Source organism: Jaculus jaculus, chromosome 8, assembly GCF_020740685.1.
Source record: "Jaculus jaculus isolate mJacJac1 chromosome 8, mJacJac1.mat.Y.cur, whole genome shotgun sequence".
NCBI lineage: Eukaryota > Metazoa > Chordata > Mammalia > Rodentia > Dipodidae > Jaculus > Jaculus jaculus.
The window spans coordinates 140,459,416-140,484,948 of record NC_059109.1 but is presented as its reverse complement, the minus strand read 5'-3'; the positions used below and the strand labels follow the sequence as shown (position 1 = coordinate 140,484,948).

The following is a 25,533-nucleotide window of genomic DNA, read 5'->3' as shown; positions in this document are numbered from 1 at the left end:
GGCTCTTGTCTGCTGATGCTGGGACTGACCCTATACTTAACCATTAGGCCTGAGAAATGGGTGATGTGACCAGGAATCCATAGTGAGCAGAGAGTTGCTCTTGGTCTCACTGTGTGCAGAACCATCTCAGTGACATCATCTGGCACTTGCCTGACCACAAACTCCTCACCAGTGTGCATTTGTGGCAGAGGGTGAGGGGGTGGCAGCCATCCACCTGGACATTTAAAGATCGGATGTTTTATCCAGGCATGGTGGTAGTGCTTTGAATCCCAGCACTAGGGAGGCTGAGGTAGGAGGATCACCCTAGGCCAGCCTAGAGTTACAGAATAAGTTCTAGGTCAGCTTGGGCTAGAGAGAGACTCTGCCTCAAAAAGACTAAAAAAAAAAAAGTTATGTTGCATAATTTTACTACCAAAATATATGGCTGCTTGGACATTGTGCTCAGACATTTTGAGAATTTATTGGGAAAAGCTTAATATATACACACAGTGTAAGCACTATTAAAACTTTAGTGCCCCTTTTTATCACGTACCTTCCCATGAGGTGTGACATATTTGTTGGACCTTAGAAGCTTATACTTTGAAATAATTTGCCTGGCTACCAATTCCAACCTCTTGTGCTTTTGAGAACAGCATTCTCTTCTATAGATCAGAACATTAACAATTCCTTCTTGACTTTAGGAATTTGAGAGCGTGTTTTGCGGTAAGACTGGCAGAAGGCTAAAGCTGACCAGACCTGACTCCCTGGTGACCTGTCCTGCACAGGGCAGTCTGCAGAGCAGCCCTGCCATGGAGATCAAGTGACTGGACTGACCCAGGGCCTGGGAGAGAAGCAGTGTTCCTACAGCATCGCACACGCGTCTGCTATCCCAGAGCTCTGCCCGGACAGTCCTAGAGAGGGACGTGGCTCCGGTGATGGGACTGCAGTAGGGACTTTGAGAGCACATTTTGTGAATGTATTTACCTAGAACAAAATACCCACTGATGTCTGAATGACCATTTGGGGATGAAGACATCTTGATAATTAGTTTTTCAATTATCTGACACCATCATGTGTTCTTAACATGACAACTTCAAAATGAACATCCTTGGTGACTTCAGTCTTAAGACCACTAGTCTTAAGACTAAAGAAAACATTTCATTTTACTTATTTTATTTACATTTTAAATATGCCCCTTTTAGCAATTGGAAGAAGGTAAATTGTTGTTAACTAGAAGTGGTTTGGAGGTTTTATTTTGTTTGTTATAGCACTCCCCATACTTCCAGTCTCGAGTCTCTATACTGGAAAATGCAGCACCATTTTGAAACTTTTTGCTAAGGATTTTCCAGAGACTTCCTTTAAAGCTACTTTTGTCCATAAACATTTTCTCAGTAATTGCTTCAATGCCCATACTTTCATATTGTGAGTCATTGCTTTATGTGTAATAAACTGTGCATTTGGAACATAATTTTCCAGTGAGTAGCTTTATTGATTACAATAGACACTCTGGCAGACTCTGGTGTAGTGCAGTTACCTTCAGTGAATACTGGCCACTGGAGGTGTTAAGTTTGTACACAGAAAAGTAGGTAAAGCAGGCCAGACTTTTGTCTAGAAGATGGGACACTTGTATGATAATTTCTTCATTTCTGCTACACTGTAACTTGTTAATTTAAGATTCACTAGTTTTTTATTGGGAATCTATCAGTCTTTGTACAAATGCTATGTAAACAAATTGATGAGGTTTTGTTTTTGTTTTTTGTCTCAGAATTACATGAAACTCTTTAGATATATCCCTCACCCCTCCCCAATGTTAGGTTTACAGTCTCAGTTCCTAGGGCCTGTCTGAGGTATGCCATCACGGAGGAGCTGGCTGCTGTGAATACTGTGTTGGGACAGACAGTGCTGCCACGCTCTCAGGGCCCATGAACCAGTGGATGCTTTCAAGGGAGCCGAGGGCTGGCCACAAAGGCCTCATGGACTGGCTAATCAGCACTCTGGCTGTGCTGTCCATAGCTGGCAACCATGCACTGGTCCCTTGCTGCCCCACTGCAGTGTGTCACATAAGTCATCTTTTTGGCTTCCCACTTTCTTAAATTCTCTTTATGAGCTTCGAGGACCAGATTTTTCCCCACTTCCTCCTAACACAGCTCCTTGGCAGGCTGAGGTGTCGCAGATCCCCGGGGTCCCCTGAGCCCCAATAGCTCCAGGAAGACCAGGCTCACCAGGAAGTCCAGGCTCACCATGAGCACCATCTCGACCATCTTTGCTGATGCCGGTCACACCTGGAGGCCCTGGAGACCAGGAGGGTGCAATTAGAGGCCATGAAAACAAATGCACACTGGTCCCAATGCCACTGGCTGACTTTTGACCTCTGCAAGAGGCCCAGGGGTGGAGAGCCTGGGCACAAAGCCCTTGGGGTCAGGGGCAAAGGCAGGTGACAGGGCAGGAGGTGGGATACAGGTGAGGCCAGGCTGGCCACATGGAGGGGCCAGTAGCCTGAGGACTCAGTGTGCTCTGGTGGTCCTCAGAAGAGTTTCCAGGGTGTGTGTGATGAGATTTGGGGTCAGCAGGTTAGAAGGCAGGCAGCCCTGGGCAGGTGGGCTACACCATGGGAGTGCCTAGGAGTGGGTGACAGGCAGGCAGCCATCCCAGTGATGGGCCAGTCATTCACTAACAGGATGAAGGGTACCAGTCAGACGGTATGATGGGCACAGCTGGGATGCTGCTGTTCCTAGGAATGGTGGCTCAGAGACACTTCAGCCACCCAGGTGGAGATGCATCCCAGACTACTAGCACGTGGCAATAGAGCCATAACAACAAAGGAACAGTGGGACCGGGGTGTGCCTCGTGGCATGGGTTAGTTTGTGTCTAGTGGAGGGGGGGGCTCACAGAGGAAAAGTATGCCTTCCTGAGGAGGGGCTAGGTCTTGAGAAAGGACACCTCAGGGGGCAGGGCAGGGCACCTCACAGAGAAGGCAGGGAGGGCCAGGCCTGGACAGGAGCAGCCCCAGGGAGCACATGGGTGCAGATGAGATCCCCAGGGTCCTGCCTAAGCCTCCAGAGCATTGGGATTACATGTGTGTGCCACTGTGTTTGCCTGGAACATTCATTTTTGACATTATTAAAGAAATTGAAAAGATTAGTGTACATGTGAACTGTGAGCATTTATGAAATAGATACTAAATATCTTCAGTAAGATAGAAGATAACCAAATCTACTTAGCTCAAGATACAAGAATGTTATTGATCATTGATTATCGATTACTATTGGTTATGGATTAGTTTTACATATCAAATAATTATAAAGGCAGTTCCTAACCCTGCCTCTAAGAAAGCTTTACTAAGAGAACAACATATTGTTTCCTGGTAAGAGAAGGAGCCCTTAGCCAGGCAAGGTGGCACATGCCTTTAATTAATCCCAGCACTTGGAGAGGTAGAGGTAGGAGGAACGTGGTGAGTTGGAGGCCAGCCTAAAACTAGAGCGAATTCTAGGTCAGCCTGGGCTAGTGTGAGACCCTGCCTCAACCTCTTTCCCTCTCAGAAAAAAAAAAAAAAGAGCTAGACATGGTGGCACATGCCCTTAATTCCAGCATTTAGGAGTAAGAGGAAGGAGGACTGCTGTGAGTCTGAGGCCACCCTGAGACTACATAGTGAGCTCCAGGTCAGCCTGGGTCAGAGTTGAGACCCTACCTCGAAAAACCAAACACACCAACCAAAAAAAAAAAAAAGGAGAGTCCTGTCATACCCCGTCTCTTTCCCATATGAAGTTTGCAATGACTGTGGCCTACCTTGGAGCCCCTGGTCCCCAGCAGGCCCATCCAGCCCCACTCCTGCTGCACCTTTGTCTCCTCTGTCACCCTGGCTTCCTGCAGTGAGAGTAGCACAGACATGTCATCAGAGCAGCTGCAACATCCACAGTGATAGCCTTTGATCCCACCTGCTGCTTTTATGATTGACAAAAGCTGAGCTGTTTGGGGAAATGCAGCCCAGTGGGGTCCTAATGAGATGAGCCCACTACCCCAACCACATCACCTGTCCTCACCTCCCACATCACTTTTGGATGGAATTTGTTTTGTTCAAATTATGTATGCCTGTGAGACTGTTGAGTGCTACTTGGTGTTTATGACTTCAATATGATTTCTGATCCCTGAGTTATCTAAGGGTAACTTATAGCATCCCCTAGTTGCATTATTCATAACTTTCATCTGTTTTGGTCTGGCCAAGGTCAAACCTGGCTGGGAATATAGCTTAGTGGTAGAGCACTAATATAGCATGCATGAGGCCCTACATTTAATCCCCAGCACTGGAGGGGAAAAAAAAAATCAAATGACAAAATAAACCCTCCACTGGTGACACAGACCCTTGACAGTGTTCTAGGGTACTCGGTGCACACCCACCACCCAGGCATTGTGCTCCTTGGAAATTGACAGACACTAAGGGAGGCAGTATTAGTTATTTTCTGAAATTGATCACACTTGCTGGTCACAGAGCTATCACTGCTCCTTGGAATTTTATACACTACTGATATTGGGGGTAGTCTGCAGTTACCAGAGGCCTTGGGTACCTCTTCAATTGGGGCAGTGGGCTTTAACATCTGTCACCCACTGGCCCTGGTACAGTGGGCATTATCAGGGTGACATATCACTGTGTTTTCAGAGCAGGGAGACTAGAGACACAACAGTGACAGTGGCTTGTGTATGAGGCCTTATTAAGGCCTAGTCATCCTTATTCAAGTCCATAGCAATCTCCTGGTGTCCTGATGGCCACTCAAAGTCAGAGGTGTCCAGTACCTCACACAAAGGACATTCTGTATGGCACACCCACCTTCACACACAAAAAAACAGGTGTTAAAGGTATAAAGCCTGATGGCTGAGGTTTGATTCCCCAGTACCCATGTAAAGCCAGATGCACAGAGGTACATGTGTCTAGAGTTGGCTGGAATGCCCATATATTCTCTCTTCCTCTGTATTTCAAATAAATAAAAATATTTAAACAAAAATAAAAGAAAGCCAGGCATGGTGGTGCATGCCTTTAATCCCAGCACTCAGGAGACTGAGGTAGGGGGATTGCTTTGAGTTTGAGGCCAGCCTGGGGCTACAGAGTGAGTTCTAGGTCAGCCTGGGCTAGAGTGAGACCCTCCCTCAAGAAAAAAAGATCAAATTCAGGGCTGAAAAGATTGCTCAGCAGTTAAAGGTGCTTGCTAGCAAAGTCTAAAGGCCTGTGTTCAATTCCCCAGTGCCCATGCAAAGCCAGATGCACACAGTGGTACATGTATCTGGAGTTTGCTTGCAATGGCAAAAGGCCCTGGCACACCCATTCCCCTAGTCCTTACAAATAAACAAAATAATAAAAATGAATACTGAGCCAGGCATGGTGGCTCTCACTTTAATTCCAGCACTCGGGAGGCAGAGGTAGGAGGATCACCGTGAGCTTAAGTCCACCTGAGACTACATAGTGAATTCCAGGTCAGTCTGGGCTTGAGTGAAACCCAACTTTGTGGGGAAAAACAAATTAATAGGTTGATATTGTATATATGTAAGTACAATGATTGAGATGGGAAGGAAATATGATGGAGGATGGAATTTCTAAGAGGAAAGTAGGGGGGAGGGAGGGAGTTATCATGGGATATCTTTTTTATAATCGTGGAAAATGCTAATAAAAATTAAAGAAAAATTTAAAAAAAAAAAGAATACTATACTTGGCTGGGTATGGTGGTGCATGCCTTTAAACTCAGCACTTAGGAGGCAGAGGTAGGAGGATCACAGTGAGCTCAAAGTGAGCCTGAGACTACATAGCGAATTCCAGGTCAGCCTGGTCTAGACTGAGACCCTACCTTGAAAAACCAAGGGCGTGGGGGGCAGGGAAACAAATGCTATGTTTTCCAGGAGACCGTAAGAAGTTAGTTGTGTTGGCCCCAAAAGCGTGAAGGTCCAGTGCCATAAGAGTCTCCTTGAAAGCCCCTCGCTTGTCCTGAAGCAGCGTGTAATGGACATCTTGGCGCTGAGCACATGGTTGTTCCAGTCTGTGCTGTGAGAAGACTGGTTTCCTCATGTATGAGGCGGTGACCCTGCCTTAGGTTGACTACTCACCTCTAGGTCCAGGGTCGCCCAGCTCTCCTGTGGGACCACGGTATCCAGGAGGTCCGCGAGCGCCAGGGTGTCCGATGGAACCTGGGGGTCCTGGAGGCCCTGGGGGGCCAGCTGGACCAGGCCGGCCTATGGAGCCTGGCGCGAGCGGCTTCCTCAGGTGTGCAGCTAACTGTGCGATTTGCTCTTTGGGAAAATGGGGGACAAGTGCTTACTTCTGGGAGAGTTACCAGAAGGTCTCCATGGAAAGCATCAAATAAGTTAACTGCCTTTCAGAAGGATGTTTTCTCTTATTAGCCAAGAGTGTTTTTTTTTTTAAACTGCTTTGGGACATAGCAGGGGCTAGACAGGAAGCTCTACTTCTCTTGGAGCACCTCAAATCCTGCGAGTCAGAGGGACAACGTCACTTGGGGAAGGAAGCATCCTTCTGAGCCAAAGGGAACAGTGGTTTCTTTCTTGTCACCATCACCCTCAGCAGTCACTCAGGGCCCCTCTGGGTGCTCTGTGCAGGGGACCCTTTCCTTGAGGTCTGAGGACAGGACAGGCTATGTGAGGGTTGGAGGTGTGCAGGCGACTCACCACTGATCATTCCCCCACACAGCTCCCTGATGTGCTGCTCGCTGGCTTCTTTGCCCTGCAATTCACCCAAGCTCATCAGCAGGTAGGCAGCATGGCCAACATGATCTCTACTCCTAATGCCAGCCTGAGACCCGCCACGAGGAGGAAGGAGAAGCCACACACCGGAACTCCTGGCTTTCCAGTGATGCCTGGAACACCCTGCACACCCTGGAGGCCCAGAGACCCTGGGGGGCCAGGGACACCTGGGATGCCACTGGTACCGTTGGGGCCCTGGATGCCTTTGGGGCCCAGCTCCCCTCGGCTGCCAGACTGCAAAGAATCAGGAGGAAAGCGGTTGGAGCAAGTTGCCTCTGCGTGGGGAGCTGCCACTGGAGTGGCTCTAGCATTCTGGTCTCTGATCTGGTGGCACCACCCAAAGCTGGGCAGGGAGACCATGGATTCCTTGGGCTTTTCATGGAAGCATCTACCCAGTACTCACCTCTCCTTTTTGTCCAACGGGGCCATTAGGACCCTGCAAAGAGAAAGGGAGTATGCACTAACAACTCTGTTGTTGAGGGTTGGACCAAGTGGCTCCAAAGAACTAGCCGAGCATGTGATCAGTGGAGGACAAAACACCTGAACCACCCACAACCCACATGAACACACCGACAGGGCTCTTCCCTTTCATGCTTTATAACTTTTCATATTGTGGACAGTATATTCATCCATCTATGCTATTTTAGCAATTCTTTTCCCTGAAAAGTGATTTAGGGGTTGGAGAGATGGCTTAGTGGTTAAAGTGCTTGCCTGTGAAGCGACTCTCCAGGTCCCACATAAGCCAGACACACAAAGTGATGCAAGTATGCAAGGTTGCACATGTGCACAAGGGGGCGCATGTGTCTAGAGTTTGATTGCAGTGGCTGGAGGCCCTTGTGCACCAATTCTCTCTCTCATAAAAAAAAAAAAGTGATTTAATAGCTACATGGTATTTCCAAAAGCCTAGCTAGCTGGCTTTCAGCATTTCAACATGGTATTATAAATAGTGCTGAGTGTCTCTGTTTTAGAACTCTGGGCCCTTCTCCAGCTAGATCCCCAAGAATTACTTGACCCAAGTATGTAAATAGGACACAGTTCTAACCCAACAGCCAGTAGACTGACTGGGCCTGGCCATTGGCTTGGCTTACCACCATAAGCTGACTGTCCACAGCCAATGCCAGAAAGCTTAGAGGACAGCCCCCCTGCAACAGCTCACTGCTACTGTGGCTGGTGCCATTCAAGAGGTCCCTCCAGTTAGCAGTGGCTCCATCCCTCTCATGTACCGCTCTCCACCCCATCAGCTTAAGAGCAGCTAGTTGGAGTTGCATCTGGATTTGTAGGCCCTTTTTCAAGAATTTGCAGAGATAAAGCATACATAATGGAAATTATTTTGGCTAAAGGCACAAGTGGCCAAAGGGTATTACCTGAGGCCAGGATTCCTGAGGCTGGGATGGCCCTGTGTCACCAAGACACAGAGATATCACTACAGAATTAAAAGCTCTGGCCACCCAACATGGCTCAGAGAAATTTTGCGGAAGAGAGGGCGGAAAGAATGTCAGAGTCACATGTTGGGTCATGATATGCAGAGACATTTATCATACCAATAACTGTGGGCTAACTCCACAATGCATGACCCATTTACATCAACAAGGAGGGTCCAATGGGAGGGGGTAGATCATGGATGAGCCTAAACAATGGTACCAAACTGCTTGTATTTGCTGAAAAGAAAACTAATAAATTAAATTAAAAAAAAAAAAAGTCCAAAAAAAAAAAAAAAAAAAAAAGCTCTAGCCAGAAAAGCTTTTTCCTTTGAGCCCAGGACTGCTCCATTGCAGTGCCTCTGGGAGAGATGACTCTCGGGGTGAGTGAGGCCTTGGGTCCTGTTTTATGCTGGGCCTGAGTTCAAGCTCTGTGAAGGTGGGGTTTTCTTTACTTCAGCCTCAGATCTCGTGACTGACTCAGACAAGGACCACAGACACATCTTTCCTGTGCAGAGTGTTACAAGGCCTTGCGAGGGCCCCACATCTTAGCAGGAAGCGGCCCAGCCTGCTCTCGTCTTCCAGCCTACTCACTGAAGGAATGGCTATGGCCAGACCTTGGCACTTCAGGGGTTCTATCTACACCCTGCCCGCCATCTGCAGACACTGACTTTGTGCACAGGACAGTTCCCACCCAAGCTGTCCAGTTGGCAGAAAGGGATTCAGCCACACTCACCAGCTCTCCTTTGTCCCCTGGAAGACCGTCGGCACCTGCGATGCCCTGAGAAGGATACACCAACATTGCCAGTGGCCCCTTCCCATTCAAAGCCACATTCTCTCATTAACATTGATCCTAAGACTGAGGCAGAGCCCAGGCTAGACTTTTTTTTTTTTTTTTTTTTTATTTATTTATTTGAGAGCGACAGACACAGAGAGAAAGACAGATAGAGGGAGAGAGAGATTGGGCGCGCCAGGGCTTCCAGCCTCTGCAAACGAACTCCAGACGCGTGCGCCCCCTTGTGCATCTGGCTAACGTGGGACCTGGGGAACTGAGCCTCGAACCGGGGTCCTTAGGCTTCACAGGCAAGCGCTTAACCGCTAAGCCATCTCTCCAGCCCCCAGGCTAGACTTTTAAACCAGCTCCCAAGGCAGCACAAGGGCCTCTGAGAGCCACAGACCAGGCAGAGACCAAAGCAGAAGTCACTTTTTTCACAGGAAGGTTTTCCTGCTGGTAGGGTTTCTGGTTCCATTGGATGGAGAGGCCCTGGGCCACCTGCAGCAGAGGAATCAGGCTCTGCAGGGCCACAGCCCACCCTCCCTGAGCTGGCTCAGGGAGGAAAGAGTGGCAGAAACAAACCACCACACCTCTCAACTGCTTCTGCAGCCCAGGGATTGGAGTCCAGACCACGCCACTTTCAGAAAGCCAGCTTCCCCTGACCATGGGCAGCTTCTGTTGCACCCAGGGTCAGGTGTTAACTGGCCATCCGCTTATCCCCAGGAAGATAGCTGGCTATGTGTCATCTCTGGTACAAAGCAGGGGCAGAGGAAATCAGGGGGAGGAGGAGGAGAAATGAGAGTCTAGGGAACCACTCAGCCTGGAATTGAGCTGACCACACACAGGGCACCCGCTCACCTGATCCCCCTTAGGTCCTGTAGCACCTCCTGGGCCCTGAGCAGAGAGAAGGTTCTGGATTAGAGTAATCCCAGGAATCTCTACAGATGCCACTGACCCACACAGCAGAGGCAGACACCCCACCTGGACTTGGCATCCAATGGCAGAGGGCTCAGAAACTCATCACCCCCAATCCCAGGGGCCAAACACAAGTTCACAGATGATGGCAGCACATTGACTCCTGGGTGCCATGGTCCCCTCAGCTGCTCATCCTAGCACCAGGCTACTGATGCCTATGAATTGTGTGGGTATTACACACACACCCTAAGATCCAAACACTCATCTTAATAATCTTCTTTAACTTCCCTGGGCTGTGTAATCAGGAACATGTCTGGAAATTGTTGGAACCATTTTTAGAAAAATGCCCATGGGCTGGGGTATAGCTCAGTTGGTACAGTGCTTGCCTATCATGCACAAGGCCCTGGGTTTGATTCCCAGCACCAAATAAACCCTGGCATGGTGGCACATGCCTGAAACCCCAGCAATGACAAGGTAGCAGCAGGAGCATCAGCAGTGCAAGGTATTCCTCAGCTACATACTGAATGTGATGCTGGTCTGGGTTACATGAGACCCTGTCTCCACCAAAGCAAAAAGTCAGTTTGAGGCTTGCTTGGCTTTTTTTGTTTGTTTGTTTTGTTTTGTTTTTCGAGGTAGGGTCTCACTCTAGCCCAGGCTGACCTGGAATTCACTATGTAGTCTCAGGGTGGCCTCAAACTCACAGTGATCCTCCTACCTCTGCCTTCCGAGCGCTGGGATTAAAGGCATGTGCCACCATGCCCGGTTATTGCTAGTATATTTGATCCTCAGCACCAAAAAAAAGAAAGAAAGAAAGAAAAGGGAAAGGAAAAAAGGTGACCATGGTGGTGCATGCCTTTAATTCCAGGCAGAGATAGGAGAATCACTGAATTTGAGGCCAGCCTGGGACTACAGAGTGAGCTCCAGGTCCACCTGGGTTACAGTGAGATCCGACCTTGAAGGAAAACAAAAGAAGAGGAGGAAGAAGAAGAAAAAGGAGGAGGGGGATAGGGAAGGGGAGAAGAAGAAAACCATTTCCTTCCAGGCCAGAATAAGTGAGAACCAACTCAAAGGGCAAAAAGCATGAGGTTCCCCAAGAATTTAAGATGAAAGCAAGTCCAAAGGGATAAAATCAAAAAGTGGGCCCCACCCCCTCCTGGGATGGGGTCAAGGCCCAGTCTTGCTGCCTCCTTGCTGTTGCCACATCCCCTAGCCCCTGGTATTTCCTGCCTGGAGGCTAATAAAGGGCTCATTGTCCCCACTGTAGGCTGGTGGTTTCTGAGGCGCCCCTATATTTGTAGCAATGCTCTGTAGCCTCCCAGGCCACATGTGCACATTTAAAGATGCTCTATCAGGTGGGGCGTGGTGGATGCATGCCTTTAATCCTGGCACTTGGAGTGGGGGGCAGTGGTAGGAGGATCCACAAGTTTGAGACCACCCTGAGGCTACATAGTGAATTCCAGATCAGCCTGAGCTACAGTGGGACCCTACCTCGGAAAATCAAAAATAATAATAATACAGTAATAATGATAATAGGCTCTGTCACTGCCAGTAGGAGTGGGTAAGGCAAGCATGGCCCAAGGACCTGGCATATGGCCTGGGGTCCAGACCAGACCCTGACCCTTCTCTCAGGGAAGATGAGGCTTCATCAACCATCTAGCAGGGACCCAAGCAAGCCATATAGCTCCCTGGGCTCTGCTTCTATACAGAGTCTTAGGTCTTGGAAAGCTATGATCATCTGGAACACTGGGGTCAAACTTATGGCAGCATGACCCTCTAAATCAGGTCCAGGTAACCCAGGACCCAGTGCTCAGAGCCACAACCTCTCCCCTGGCTTCAGTGATTGGTCCTGATGTCAAGCTTGTCAGGCTCGTGTGTAGGGCTGGAGGCAGAGCAGTGAGGATTCCAGATCCCCTCTTGCCCACCAAGAACACCAAATGGAGGCCAGGTGTGGTGGCACACATGCCTTTAATCCCAGCACTTGGGAGGCAGAGGTAGGAGGATTGCTGTGAGTTCGAGGCCATCCTGAGAATGACTACATAGTGAATTCCAGGTCAGCCTGGACTAGAGTGAAACCTTACCTTGAAAAACGAAAACAAAACAAACAAACAACAAAAGCACCAAATGGAACAAACAATGGAGGGACCAAGGTACCCATGCAGAGCTAATGCCACAGCTCCTTGTCACCAGGTGGGTAGGAGCAGGTTCAGTGAGACTTGCTGTTGGCCTGGGCCATCATCTCTAGATGGTAAGGGTGGGGTGCAAGGTTACAGACTGCCAGAAAGGGAGCTTACCCGGTCACCCACATCACCTCGGAGGCCTTGGGGGCCTGGAAGGCCAGGGTCTCCGATGTTGCCTTTTCGGCCCTGTGAATGAGGTTTCAACTGGTCAACACCCATGGGCGTTGAGGCAGTACCCCTCCCCTGCTCAGCCCACCAGGACTTGCTGCCTTGGCACAAACCCTCACCCCAACTTTACCTGGAAGCCACGGATGCCAGGGGCCCCAGGAGGGCCTTGTGGGCCAAGTGCCCCCTGAAAGACCAAGGTATAAGTGGATAGTTGAGACCTGGGAAGTTCCTCAGGAGCCACATGAGCTTTTGTGGCCAGGGGAGCACAGCTCGTCTCCCTGGGAGGCTGGGTAGACATGGAACTGTTCCTACGCCATCTGGCTCAGTGGCTGGGGATGGGGTCAGAGACAGAGGCATCCCAGGGGTGGTTAAGGGGTCTCACAGAACTTGCATGTACTCTTTGGACCCTTTTTGTCAGACTAGACTTGGTCCTAGGCACCAGTGCTTCCAACAGGGTCCCAGGATGGGTGGTGTCCTCAAGTGGGGGTCAAGACTTCAGAGCTTCCTCCTGAACTTGCCATGACCTGAGCTGCACCATGGCATGAAGGGCTTGAGGCTAGGATGGTTCAGGCTGGCCCCATCATCCCACTGGGTGAGGGACCAAGAAGATAGGGCTCCCTGTCTCCCAGCAGCGCTGGCTTTCATGCGCTTTGCCCATCTGTACATCCAAAGTGCCACTCTAGCCTGCTCAGCAGCTGGGCTCTGTGCCCACTCCCCAGTGCTGTGTCCTCCCACTCACCGCAGAGCCCCTGTGACCAGCCTCACCACGCTCCCCAGGAACACCGGCATCTCCCTGCAGTGAAAGAACAGGATGAGGGAGCAGGATCCCTGTGAAACAGGGAGGAGCCAGGTCTCTGAGAACACAATGGAGGGGAGGGTCCTCGTGCACACGGGCAGGGGAGGGGGGTGAGTCTCTGTAGGGACAGGGTGCCCTACATTCTGGAAGGCATGAAAGGGCAGGGTGACAGGAGGACAGGGTCCCCCTACAAAAGTAACAGGAATAATGTGGGTACTCACTGGTACACCTGGCTCTCCAGAAGGGCCAGCCTCACCCAGCTCCCCAGCTCTCCCCTGTACAAGAGAGAAGATAATGGAGTGCTTTGTCTCCTCTGTCCAGGACCAGGGCCCTGTGGGCATTCCCCTTGCCTTCCTAGGGGAAAGCAACCACTTACCAGTTCTCCCTTCTCGCCTTTAGACCCTGCTCGTCCAGGGAGGCCCTGCCATGAGAGGAGCCAGGCTCAGTAAAAGGGTTGGGATCCAGGGTTAGGGTTGGGCTTGAGGTCAGGACCAGGGTCATGGTCAGGGTTATGGCTAGGGAACCTCCAGAGTGCATGGAGTATCCACAAGGGTAGCTGCCCAGTGAGCATACAGACAGTATGTAAGGGACCAGAGTACCCCACCACCCCAAAGGGCAAGGCTGACTTCACCAGCCCTGCTAACCACAACAGCTTTCCAGGCCTTTGATGCAGAGCCCCCTGTTGGAGCTCCCAGCCAGGCCCACAGGGAGATGACCCGTCAGCATCCAGGAAGGAGATGAATTCATTTGCTTATGTTCCCCACACAGGGGCACAAATGTGCTTTAACAAGAGCTTTGTCTGTCAGCACCAGGTCCTGATGGCAGCATTCCCAGGACATCTGCAGGAGCGAGGCCTTGTAGCGGCTGGCCCACCTAGTCTGGGCACTCACCGGCAGCCCATTGGGGCCCTTTTCTCCTGGGGCACCACTGCGACCGGCCTCTCCCTGCGAAGACAGTGATGAGGGCAGGAGGGAAAGTGGAGGCTGAGGCTTGGGAAGGTTGAACTCCTTCCAACCTCCCTCCCAGCAGGCCTCCTGCCAGCCACTAACCTTCTCGCCATCAAGTCCTGGTACACCATCCCTGCCATCCTTGCCTGGCATGCCCTGGGTACAAGAAACAGTGTTACGCCCCCAGAGAGCCACTCAGTCCCTCAGGGAAGCCTCTTCCTCACCCCTGAATGGGGTGGGTCTCTCAAGTGCCTGGAGGGCCTGGGCTTTCCTGACTAGGTGATTAGGAGGCATCCTTTGCTGAGAGGTGTAGACAGGCTTCACCGTCTGGTCAGGGTGCCTGGTCCCTTGGGACGCCCCACATCTGTGCCTGCTGGCCTTGCCCTACCGCTCTTTCTTCTCAGTTGCCTGTAACCTAAACCACCTAGTTCTGTAGGGTTGAGGTATCTACAGAGCTACCTGCTGGTGCGGAAGGAAATGCTGCTGCTGGGTGCTGGTGGTGAGTGCTAAGGGGTGCTGGGAGGTGGGACCTGCTGAACTATCATTTTTAGAAAGAGAAAGACAAGAGAGATAGAGAAAGAGAGAGAACTGGCACACCAGGGCCTCAGCCACTGAAATCGAACTCCAGATGCTTGTGCCACCTAGTGGGCATGTGCAGCTTTGTGCTTGCCTCACCTTTGTGTGTCTGGCTTACATGGGATCTGGAGAGTCGAACATGGGTCCTTAGGCTTTGCACACAAGCACCTTAACTGCTAAGCCATCTCTCCAGCCCATGAACTACCATTCTGAATGTCAAAGAAGCAACAGCAGAATGTGAGACCTCACATAGGCCCTGCTAAGTGGGACCCCTGTCTCACTGTGGATCACAAGTCTGTGAAGTGGGCCCTGTGTGTGGCCAGGAGTCTGGAAGAGAACCAGTCTCTGAGGAAAAGTGGTTGCAGGTGGCGGGAACAGTGACGTGATGCAGGGGCAGCCCGCTGGCCACCGTACAGTGTTTGAGGCTGCACATGCCTAGGTACTTACTGGCTCTCCACCTGGCCCAGCCATTCCAGGGATTCCTTTGGGACCTGGTCTGCCCTAAAGGACACAAAAGAGAGAAGCAGCTGCAGTTGGGACCCTGAGGAAGTCTTTCCAGGCTGCCTCGCTGTTTCAGGCTTGGCCACACAGGCCCAGATTTCTGGTCTTCGGGTTCTGGGCTCCAGGTGGCTGGTGCTGTCACTCAGGCGCCTGCGCCTCTGGGGGCGTGGGTAAGCCAGCTTCGGGAGCTGCGGCCATTACAGCATTGCATGCCCCCTCCTGAGCCACTGGGGCTCGGGTGGGGGAAGAAAAGGCAGGTGTGGAGGCTTCTGGGGCCAATACCAGTTTGCAAACAATTGCCTCCCTTCATGAAACCCCAGTCTGTCTGTCCAGCCTGCTCTGTTCCTATGCCTCGTGTCTCTTCTTTACTCCCAGTCTGCATAACATTAGCAGCCTGACCTCGAGGGCTGGAGGGAAGGAACCCACCTGCTCAGTGCCCAAGGCTGAACTGGAACCAGGATCTCTGAGCTGACTTGGACCCTAGCTTCTGCCCAGAGCCGCTCACTGATGACTACTCTAGAGGGGCCCAAGGACTCTCTGGAGGTGCTCTGGGAGTCTGTGTGGAGTAGGGAAAGGGTTGCAGCCCACTAGGGTTAGGCCTCGATGTGTCTAGCAATTTGCAACCCTCCCACAAGACAGTCTAGCATGGAGTATTCCCACAGCCCCCCGCGAGCTCCCTACCCCTAACCCCAGGTACTTTCCGAGAAAGATCTAGAGAATCAAGCTTCTTCTCACTTACCAGGTCACCCTTGGGACCACGGAACCCCTCTGGGCCCCTCTCACCTCTGTCACCCTAAAAATGACATGGGACAGTGTTAAAAACATAGAAAAGGTGGGAAAGATACTGAAGCCTGACTGGCTCAGGCCTCTAGAAATGGGCAGAGGTAACCTGCTGCTGCAGAGGGGCAATGGGGTTAGTTAGGGACAGTGAACCCCCAGGTCACATCAACAACAACCAAGGAAGCAGATCTCCCATGAAGGCTGTATTCCTTCTGTGAACGTGTCCCTGCACTCCCCCCACCCCAGAAACACCACCTCCCAGCTGTGCTGTGCCCCCAGGCATGCAACTGGAAGCCCCTATGTTCTTTGGGCCTGTCAGGTGTGACACCCCTAGGTGTGTTTTGATCCCTCCACATGCCTACAGGTGGCCCAGCCTGAGTCAGGGCCAGGCAGCCAGCCAAGCGGGGCAGGAGGGAGGAAGTATCTGTTAGGAGCAGCATCCAGCTGGGGGCAGAGAGCATGGTGTGGTGTGGGGTCCACCTTCCAGCTCAGATAGACACGTACCACTTTCCCAGGAGCTCCTGGAATCCCGGGGGGTCCCCGGAACCCAATGGGACCCTGCAGAGGAGAGACTGCACTTAGGGTCCTCAGGCAGAAACAGAGACCCCCTTGGGAAGCCTCAGCCCAGCCCCAACTGCCTCTTGCTGAGGGCCCTTCATCTTGAGTCCACATGGAGTCTGCAGATGGGGACACTCCCAGGCCCCCGCCCACCCAGGCCAACCCCAGCACACCCACAGCACTTACCCGGTCCCCGGAGGGGCCGAGTGGCCCTGGAAGTCCTCGTAGTCCTCGTGGGCCCTGAGGGGGAGAGGGCTGGAGCTGCAGAGGCCAGCATCACACCCACCGAGGGAGCTGCGCAGACCCTGCCTCTGGACCCCAAAGAGTCCTGGTGCCTTCCCGAGAAGCATCAGATCTCAGCCGAAGTATCAGTGGGAGGGGACCAGCCCTGGGACTAGCCCAAGTATCACTGTCTTGGATGCTGGACAACTGTCCCCAAAGCTTGTCCTAACACCCTTGGGTGTCTGTCTAGAGTCTTCTACTCTGCCACACTAGCCCTTCTCCAGTCTTCTTACCTGTAGTCCCACAGGGCCTGGGATGCCAGGAGGCCCAGGCGGGCCAGGGTCACCCTGCAACAGAGAAAGCAGTGGTCAGTTGTCTCAACTTGTCACTTCCAGCATCTTCTACTGTTCACTGGTTCCCCCCACCAGAGCCTGAGCAGTGCAGGCTGTTGCGTATGCTTCACAGTTGGGCTACAGTGTCTGACTGCGGGGACACTTGCTTATACCTCCAAAGAGACCACATGACTTATGTTGGCCTTGCCCCTGCCTGGGCTAGGAAGGGGTCTCTTTGCTAACAAGGCTCCCCAGCTCTTCCCTGGCTCTTCCTGCCAGTCAGATGAGGAGTTCCAGCTGTGCATTCAGCAGTGTCCATCTCAGACCTCATCCCAGCCTGTGGGAAGCAGGGACTGGTGCCTCCCATGACAGTGGCCACTATGTGAGGGTGTCTGGGACTGCCAAGGACACTTCAGGTCCAGTGTTAAGTGTCCTCAGTCAGTTTCCACATCAGGTCAGGTTATTAGGGGATCTTGTCTACACGAGGAGGGGACCCTTCCCCACCATCCAGGCCCCCTGGGGAAACACACAGAGCAGGTACCCACCCAAAGCAATCCCATCCCCTTGGCAAGTCCCAGAGCCACTCCAGCACCTTCTGGGTGAGCATCCCCGATGCAGCCAGCATCTTACCTTCTCACCATCTTTTCCAACTTCTCCTTGCTCCCCCTTGTAGCCACTGGGCCCCTGTAAACAAAGAAGTCACACCTCCAGACCCTTATGTGCCCTGCACCCAAGCATGCAGCCACCTCGCCAGAGCAGTGCCACAGCTCCAGGACCTGAGCTCTGATGGGGAGACTAAGGCCCAGGAAGGGCTGTGATTCCACCTATCCCCAAGGGTCCTTGGCTAGCTAGGAGGGGCAGGGGCAAGATAGGTGGGTGCAGGGAAGTGGTCTTCCCCCATGACCCTCTGAGCCTTCTAGACCTCTTGGTCCAGGCCTGGCTTGATCACACTAACTTCCAGTTTATCACTGGGGTTGAGAGGGTGGGATGGGTTGAGGGGCAGCTCTGCTTTCTCCCCATGTGGTGGTTTGATTCAGGTGTCCCCATAAACTTAGGTATTCTGAATGCTAGTCTCTCCAGCTGATAGTAATTGGAAATTAAAGCCTCCTGGAGGCGGTGTATTGTTGGGGGTGGGCTAATGTGTGTTATAGCCAGTTCCCCCATGCCAGTGTTTGGCACACTCTTCTGTTACTATTGTCCATCTTATGTTGGCCAGGGGGTGATGTCCACCCTCTGCTCATGCCATTGTTTTCTCTGCCATCGTGGAGCTTCCTCTCAAGCCTGTAAGCCAAAATAAACCTCTTTTTTTTTTTTTCCCATAAGCTGCTCTTGGTTGGGTGATTTCTACCAGCAATGTGAACCTGACTGCAATACCCAGTGACTACCCTGGATCCAGGACCAGGTTTTTTGGAGCCCTAAACCACACAGCCACAAGGGGGCATGCCTGCCTCCCACCAGTGGGGAGTTTTGCTTGGTCAGGTACCCACAGATGCCCACTCACCTTGAACCCTGGCATTCCTGGAGGCCCTGGGGGACCTGGCGGACAGATGGCAGGGCACTGTTAAAAAACAGAGGGGTCAGGCTGGAGAAATGGCTTAGCGGTTAAGGCGCTTGCCTGTGAAGCCTAAGGACCTAGGTTCAATTCTCCAGGTCCCACATAAGCCAGATGCACATGGTGGTGCATGCATCTGGAGTTTGTTTGCAGGAGATAGAGGCCCTGGTGCGCCCATTCTCACTCTGTCTCTTTCCATTCCCCACCCCTCTCTGTCTTAAATAAATAAATAAATAAATCTTAAAAAAAAAAACAAAAACCAGAGGGGTCAGATCCTTCCCTCCAGACAAAAGGGGCAGGACCCCAAGGGATGCCATTGCTCTGGGCCCAAAGAGAAGGACATCTCACAAGTGAAGGGGACTGTGGACCAGCCCAGACAGAGGCCCACTGAGAGCAGCCATGAGGTGTGGCGAGGGGCTACAGGCAGCCAGACCGCAGCCAATCACCCACCCTCACAGCCGCTCTGATTTCTCTGCAGAACAACTCAAGGTCAAAGCAGCTATTCACACGGTGCCTGTGAGCTCTACAAAGGGGCCTTCATCTTGTGACCAAGTGCTTGGGGGCCGTTAGGAGGGGGTGCCATGGGAGTGAGCCCAGGCAATCATGGTGATGCTTTGGTGTGGAGGCACACCCTGTGCTGGACACCAGGGAACGGAGGTACTGGGCAGGCCAGGCAGGCGGACCTCTGTCTACTAGCCCATACTGGACAAGGGCCAACATTTGTTATTTGGAAGAGCCCTACACAGGGGCTGGTCAAGCATTAGGGATAAGGAAAAGGGCAGGGCAACAGTAGTCAGCGTTCAACATATCCAGATGGGGACCCAGGAAAGGAGGTCTCTGATGGAATGAGTAACCCTTCCGTGGCCACCTGCAATTACGTGTGGCTGGTGGCTGGGAGGCGGCTCCAAGTGTCCACTTGGTAGGACTGTATAATTAGGTCTGTGTTGCCCTCCCTATGGCTAGTAACTTTGCGAGGGGCTGTGCAGGTCTCCAGGGTGGTAGGATGGGGCAGAGAGGATGGAGCCCGGCTTGAGCTTGCAATCATCCCCACGGAGCCTTGGCCCCAGGAAGCTCCCTCTGGGGGGGCCTTTATGCCAAGGAACCACCCATCTGGGCAGAAATGTTATCTTAGATGGTCCCTCCCCCCCACCCCCAGTGGCCTCAGGCCAGGCTCCTCCCCCAAAGCAAGCTTGGTTCCTAGGACCCCTCCACAATGGCCACAAGCACCTACCTGCAGATCAGTGGCGCCTTCAGGGAGGACTCCGGGATGTCCCTGAACACATAGAGAGGAGGCTAACACCCATCTGCCCTCCCACCCGCTTGGATATTGATCTCCACTCGCCAGAGGATGAGGCTCCCTCCGTCCCATTCCCCCAGGTGGCTATGCTAGGTGCGCCTGTCCCACCCTTCAGGGAGTGACAGTGAGAGAAAGCAGCCTCTTTTGAGGGAAAGCGGTCTTGGGTTTTGTACTGGACTGCGTCCCTGCTTCCCTCTTCCTCCTAGGGTGGTCAAGCATCTCCAGGTGGCATGAAGCCTAGGCGGGGGACAGGATGAGGCCCAGTCCAGTGTTCTGGGATATTGGTTACTTCCAGAGCCCATGGGCAGTACTCACAGGAGGTCCAGGAGGTCCTGGAGGGCCAGGCAGGCCTGGGAGTCCAGAGGGTCCCTGGAGGAAGAGTAATGATCGAGTACAGGGCCAGCTATGCCCCAAGTGAGAGGATCAGCCCCACCTAAGGCAGGGGGCATTCCAGCTCCCTCCCACCTCCCTGCAAGAAATCCATGTTGGTATTCATCTGTCTGTCTGGTGTCTTGAGTCTGGGGTGTCCTCCTGTCTGGGCTTCTGCTACTGCCCACCAGGAAAGGGAAGAGAGTGGAGGAGCTGGGGAGAAGGGAGAGGGTAGAAAGAGGGAGGGACAGTGAGCCTCTGGTTGAGTTTTGGCATGTGAGAGTAGGGGCCTCCAATCACAGGTGTGAGGGCACCCACTCACCGGGGGGCCACGCAGGCCTATTCCACCTGGGAGCCCACTTGCTCCTGCTTCTCCCTGAGTGAGGTGAAGAGAAATATGGGGAGTTTACAATCCAGAGAAGAACTCCCCTACTAGGGCAGTCTGCCCTTTGAAAGGACCAGGGCAGAGCCAGGCCATAGCCTATGAAGCCCACCCAGGGATATCCTGGCCCTGATGGGCTCTAATGGGAGCAGTTCTGGGAACTCATGTGTCTGGGTGGGGCTCAGGGGAGGTGAATACTCACAGGAGGTCCAGGGAGGCCTTTGCCCTGAAAAGCCAAGCATGAGGTCAAAGCACTGGGTGGGGTTGGCCCTGCCACCCTAAAGACAATTCAGTGAAGCCTAAGGAGTGCCTTGGGATTACTATCTGGTTTAGGGACAGCCACCCCCCCTCAAACCCACCTAGAGGGCACAGTCAAGAGAGGCTCCAGGACAGGGCCCAAGCTCTAGGAGAGGCTGAAAAGGGGTTCAGGGATCCTGGAAACCACCCCACTGTGATAAGACCCCCTGGCTCCTCAAAGTCCAATGAGAGGAGATGATGGTACTCACCCCCAGCCCAGGTGGTCCTGGGGGTCCCAGACTTCCCTAAGGAAGAAAACAGAGGTCAGGGTGGGTGGGCTGGGAAGGACCCCTGGCCTTTGTACCACCTCTCCTCTGCCTACAGCACAAGCTTCTAACTCCTGCGAGGTGGAAGAACAGGAACAGAAGCCTGAGGTAACTGGATGGGGTCCTCTGCCTGGCAGGCTGCCCAGTGAGGCTAGGAAAGCTGACTCTGGAAAGGATGTGGACAAGGCCAGCAGGAGGGCACACCTGAGCCACACCTGATCAGAGAGAGACCCAGTGCCATCCATTCGTCCATCCTTGGGGAAGGGGAACGACCAGCCTGCAGAGGTTGCTGAGACCTCAGCCCGTGGGAGGAGACCCCCAGCTCTGCCTGCCCCCCATGCTGGCTGGCCCGCTATGTCTTCCAGCCTCTGAAGTGTCTGGTTCATGGCCCCTGGGGAGGGCACATGCCAATTCTTGTGCTCTACACAGCTGATTCCCAGCACAGGCTGTGTCCTTGCCCCCTGCCTGACCCTCTTGCTGCATGTCATTCTTTGTGCCCAGGCCCAGCAGATACTGGCCATGACTACCTCTCCTGAGAGGAAGGAGAGCATGTGGGCACAGCCCTGTTCTCAGAAGTGGTGGGAAGGAAAGGCAACCAACCCTTCACTGTGTAGAAGGGATTCAGTGGGTCATGGTCAGACTGGAGCTGGGCTGCAGGTGTGTGCGCACACATGCAAGCATGTGTGTGTGAGAGAGAAAATGGGAGGGAAGAAGAGAGAGAGAGAGGGAGGGAGAGGATATGAGAATGTGGGTCCTCTCCTGCTGGGTCATCTAGGACCCAGCACGCTGGCAGCCAGAAACACTCCAAGGAGGACAGTCACCTAGGGCTAATCCCCCGTCCTACCACACCAGCTCTCCCTTCCATGGTCTGAATGCTAGGACAGCTCTGACCTGATGTAGATATGGGACAGGGGAGGATAGCCACAGGGGCTGGCCACTTGGCATCCTTCCCTGCAGTGGGACAGGAGGCCAGGGCACAGCCAGTGCAATCAGGGCTGCCATGCTCAGAACTTCCAACCTGATTATCCTGTGAGTCCACAGCCATACCATGCTGAACACAACCAATCTCATTTAATTATCCTGTGAGTCTGTGGCCATACCACCATGAACACACCCGATCTCGCCTGATTATCCTGTGAACCTAGGCCTGGGGACCTCACCTGTGGACTGCCATGACTAAGCAAGGCAGGGACTTACCCGTTCTCCAGGAGTGCCTTTCGGTCCAGGGGACCCATCTCTTCCAGTTAGACCCTGAGAAGAGGCAGAGGGAGGGCTGTAGGAGCCAGCATGTGGGAAGCATGTTACACCCCAGGAAGAAATTAGCCACATACACTTCCTTAACCACAACCCCAGAAGAGCAAGGAAGACCCTTCAGGTGGTCTTCTGTGCACCTGGTAAGCTCAGAGCTGGGGTGGGGGAGTGGAGCCAGTGAATGAAACCTGCTATGGGGATGAGCCAAGTAAGACCAGCAGCTTGCTCCTCAGACCGCCAGGCTGGTCCTAGAGCAACCTTGAGCCCATTCTTGACCCATCAAGGCAGCAGGGGAGTGGGAGTGCCATGAGGTGGGGCTACCACCGGTCAGGAAACGTGACAATGGGCACTTGTTTCTGGGTCAGCAAGAGCTGGTGGGATTTTCAGCTGCTGTGGCCTGGCTCTGTCTCTGCCAGGAGCTGGCAGAGTCTGGGATGGAGGCCAGGGACCCCTATTGGGTACTTCTGCAGACTTCTGTCAGGACAGAGATTTTTGCCTGAGCAAACCCAGTCGGACAACAGCAACAAAAACCTGACCCTTGGCTGGGTCTGGGCTGCGCATAACTCACATCTACACCAGGCAGTCCTGGCAGTCCCGCTTCACCTGGCTTCCCAGGCCTCCCTGGTGGCCCTTTGGGTCCCTGTATATGAAGGGGGGGGGGAGAAGAGTTATGCAGATTGTGTCCCGTCGGAAGCCCTGGCCTTCAGCAAGGAAGAAAAGTCCTCTCCATGCTGGAGATGGGGCCCCTTGCCCTGCTGGCCTTGGAAGAATGTCCTCATCTAGGATGTTCATAGGATGAATTCAGCCTTCCCGGCCAACGGCTGACAGGTCCCTGTGTGGGACTCCCAGTGGGCTCAAGACCCTCAACCCCTGGGGCTAGACAAAGGGAAGTGACAGGCCTGTGCAGCTCCAGCAGGGCAGGAGTGGGCGATCTGCAGGGCTGTACTGTCTCCTTCCCTGGATTGCCTGGGCACTGGCCCAAAGACAGCTTCCAGCAGACCCTGCCCAGACAGTCTCACATGCTCCTCGCCTACCCCTTTCCTGGCTCCACCCTCAGGCTTCTCTTGGGGCAACATAGGCCCATGGAGGTAGGGACAGGGCATCAATGACCTTTTGTTTTCTGTGTCCATGCCTCCCCTAGAGACTGGAAAAGCCCTCTGCCCCCAACCAAGGACACTCACCGGAAGCCCAGGCAGACCTGGAGGGCCAACTTCTCCCTGCAGGAGGGGAGGTACCTATATGTAACCCCTGAAAACTGAAATAGCACCCCATAATAGGGCCAGCTTCCAATCCAGTCATAAAGGCTCAGCCTATGGAAACATAGTGGGGGTCCCCAGCCCCTTTTGTCCACACCTGGGGCCCTCCCCTCTATGGGCCAGCACCAGGGACGGAGTGAACTAGAGATGGGCTGAGCCACACACCATTTGGGGAGCACTTCATATAACTCCTCCTCTCCACTAAGAAGAGCTTATTTATTTATTTATTTTTATTGACAACTTCCATGATTGTAAATATCCCATGGTAATTCCCTCCCTTTTTTTTTTGGTGGTAGGGTCTTGCTCTAGCCCAGGCTGACCTGGAATTCACTATGTAATCTCAGGGTGGCCTCAAACTCACAGCCTCCCAAGTGCCGGGATTAAAGTGCGCCCCATGCCCAACTAGCCCAAGAGCATTGTAGAAAGTGGCTACAGGCCCCTGAGAAGCCTCCTGACTCTATCTGCTCAGGAGATGACCGTCCTTTCCTCTTCTTCCAGGAGGATGTTTCAGTAGCTCCATCCGCTGTGAACACCCACTAGTGTGGCTGCACCCTTGAACTTGGACTTTAAGGCTGTGATTTAAATGGGAGCCCTCAGGCCTAGCTAGCAGCCACAGGAGGCAGGGTATAGAAGGCTAGGGCCTTGGGCCACCCTGGTCCAACATGGCAGCTCTGCAAAGGGTGTGTAGAGGCGGATGTCCATCACAGCTGAGTTAGGTGCTGGGGCCTCCCAGGGAAGCCAAAGAGGGCTGTGGGAGCTCCCAGTGCACTCTCCAGAGCCCTTCCTGGAGTACCCAGGGGAACAACCTGAGTGAAGGCAAGCAAGGGGACAGAGAGGAGTTCTGCTCCTCCTGGAGGGACCAGACAGGAAGCTTTTTCACTCCAACCTGTCCCTGGGGAGGGGACTTTAGCGGTTTTCCAAAATTGTTTAGACCACACCTGGTGGGACTCTCATGGAAGTCATTTCTGGTGAGGCCGAGAGGACTCCCAGACTTCTGTAAGACTGGTTCCACCCCCACAGCCCTAACGTGAACCCCCACCCCCCCACCCAGAGTGACAGATCCCATGCCACCAGAATACTGGAGCACAGGCCCCTCAGGGCACACACTTCTAGCCCAAGAGCCACCTATTATTCCCACTCCAGAGTCTGTCCTTTCACGCCCACCAGGGGATGCTCTGGCATATCTCCCTGCCTCACCCCAGCTCTCAGAGGGGGGCTTGGTTTTGTGACCAACAGGCCAGAAGTCTCAGGGCACCTCCCCAACTTTTCTCCAACTCACATCAATGCCATCTTTGCCGGGCTTCCCAGGTGGCCCTTGGGGACCAGGGGGGCCTCGAGGTCCCACTTTCTGAAATTGAGAAAAGTTATTTAGAGTACCCCCACTCCCCTAGGTCAACTCTCCCGTCCCATTTTTTCCTAGGCCATGCAGCTCTGGGGCCTGTCCCAGGAGCCCATGAGCGCCCCGAGAGACTCCCCCCAAGCCTCCGACGTCGGGGGCCTGGCGCCAGCGTTCAGTTTATCCTCGCTCAAGCCAGGAGTGGCTGCGCCGGGTCGGTCCCGCAGGGAGTCGCCAGGAACAAAGGCGACATTGTGCATCCTGAGTGCGGTGGCAGCTGCCGGACCGGCCGGGAGAGGACGAGTGGGCACTCAGGGTCACCGCCAACGCGTCCCGGTGTCCGTGGGGGCTCCGCCGCACGACCAGACCCCGCGCGCACTCGAGGCGAAGCGGGCGAGCAGGCTGCGTCCTGTGTCCCCAAGGGCGCGCGGCGATCTGTATCGGCCGAGGGGGTCCGGGGTCGCTCCAAGCTGCGCTGCTCGACGTCAGGCCCGACCCCGTCCCAGGCCGCCCGCCTACCCGCCGTGAGCCCAAAGCCCGCGCTCACCTGCGCCCCGGTGGCCTCCAGGAGCTGCCCCAGCAGCAGCAGCAGGGCCAAGGCGGGCGCTCGGGTCATGGCTGGCTCGGCTCTGGGCGGCCAGCCGG

At 53.4% G+C, this 25,533-nt stretch overlaps 2 protein-coding genes across 4 annotated transcripts in view; one reads left to right on the top strand and one right to left on the bottom strand.

Annotated features, from left to right (window-relative positions):
- The window catches only part of Tcfl5 (transcription factor like 5), an 18,523-nt gene extending 17,076 nt beyond the window's left edge, over nt 1–1,447 (top strand). For both annotated transcript variants that reach the window (XM_045156142.1, XM_004669495.2), the window contains exon 6: nt 681–1,447. In XM_045156142.1, the coding sequence (XP_045012077.1) occupies nt 681–803 (123 nt within the window). In that variant the 3' untranslated portion in view covers nt 804–1,447. The remainder of the gene's footprint in view (nt 1–680) is intronic.
- Nucleotides 1,445–25,533, bottom strand: Col9a3 (collagen type IX alpha 3 chain). 2 transcript variants are annotated; one of them, XM_045156141.1, is made up of 33 exons: nt 25,436–25,533; nt 24,832–24,900; nt 23,478–23,513; nt 22,865–22,936; nt 22,243–22,296; nt 20,989–21,024; nt 20,685–20,708; nt 20,423–20,476; nt 20,047–20,100; nt 19,666–19,707; nt 18,384–18,440; nt 17,513–17,566; nt 16,844–16,897; nt 16,515–16,568; nt 16,275–16,328; nt 15,730–15,783; nt 14,937–14,990; nt 14,016–14,069; nt 13,857–13,910; nt 13,343–13,387; nt 13,188–13,241; nt 12,910–12,963; nt 12,301–12,354; nt 12,117–12,188; nt 9,769–9,804; nt 8,872–8,916; nt 7,121–7,153; nt 6,805–6,951; nt 6,643–6,697; nt 6,214–6,249; nt 6,067–6,128; nt 3,766–3,843; nt 2,111–2,270 (listed from the first exon to the last, which is right to left on the bottom strand). In XM_045156141.1, the coding sequence occupies exons 1-33, from the start codon at nt 25,502–25,504 to the stop codon at nt 2,256–2,258; spliced, it is 1,785 nt and encodes a 594-aa protein (XP_045012076.1). In that variant the 5' UTR covers nt 25,505–25,533; the 3' UTR covers nt 2,111–2,255. The 2 variants fall into 2 exon arrangements, with proteins under 2 accessions (XP_004669551.1, XP_045012076.1); XM_004669494.2 differs by having other exon boundaries at nt 1,445–2,270; nt 6,067–6,249.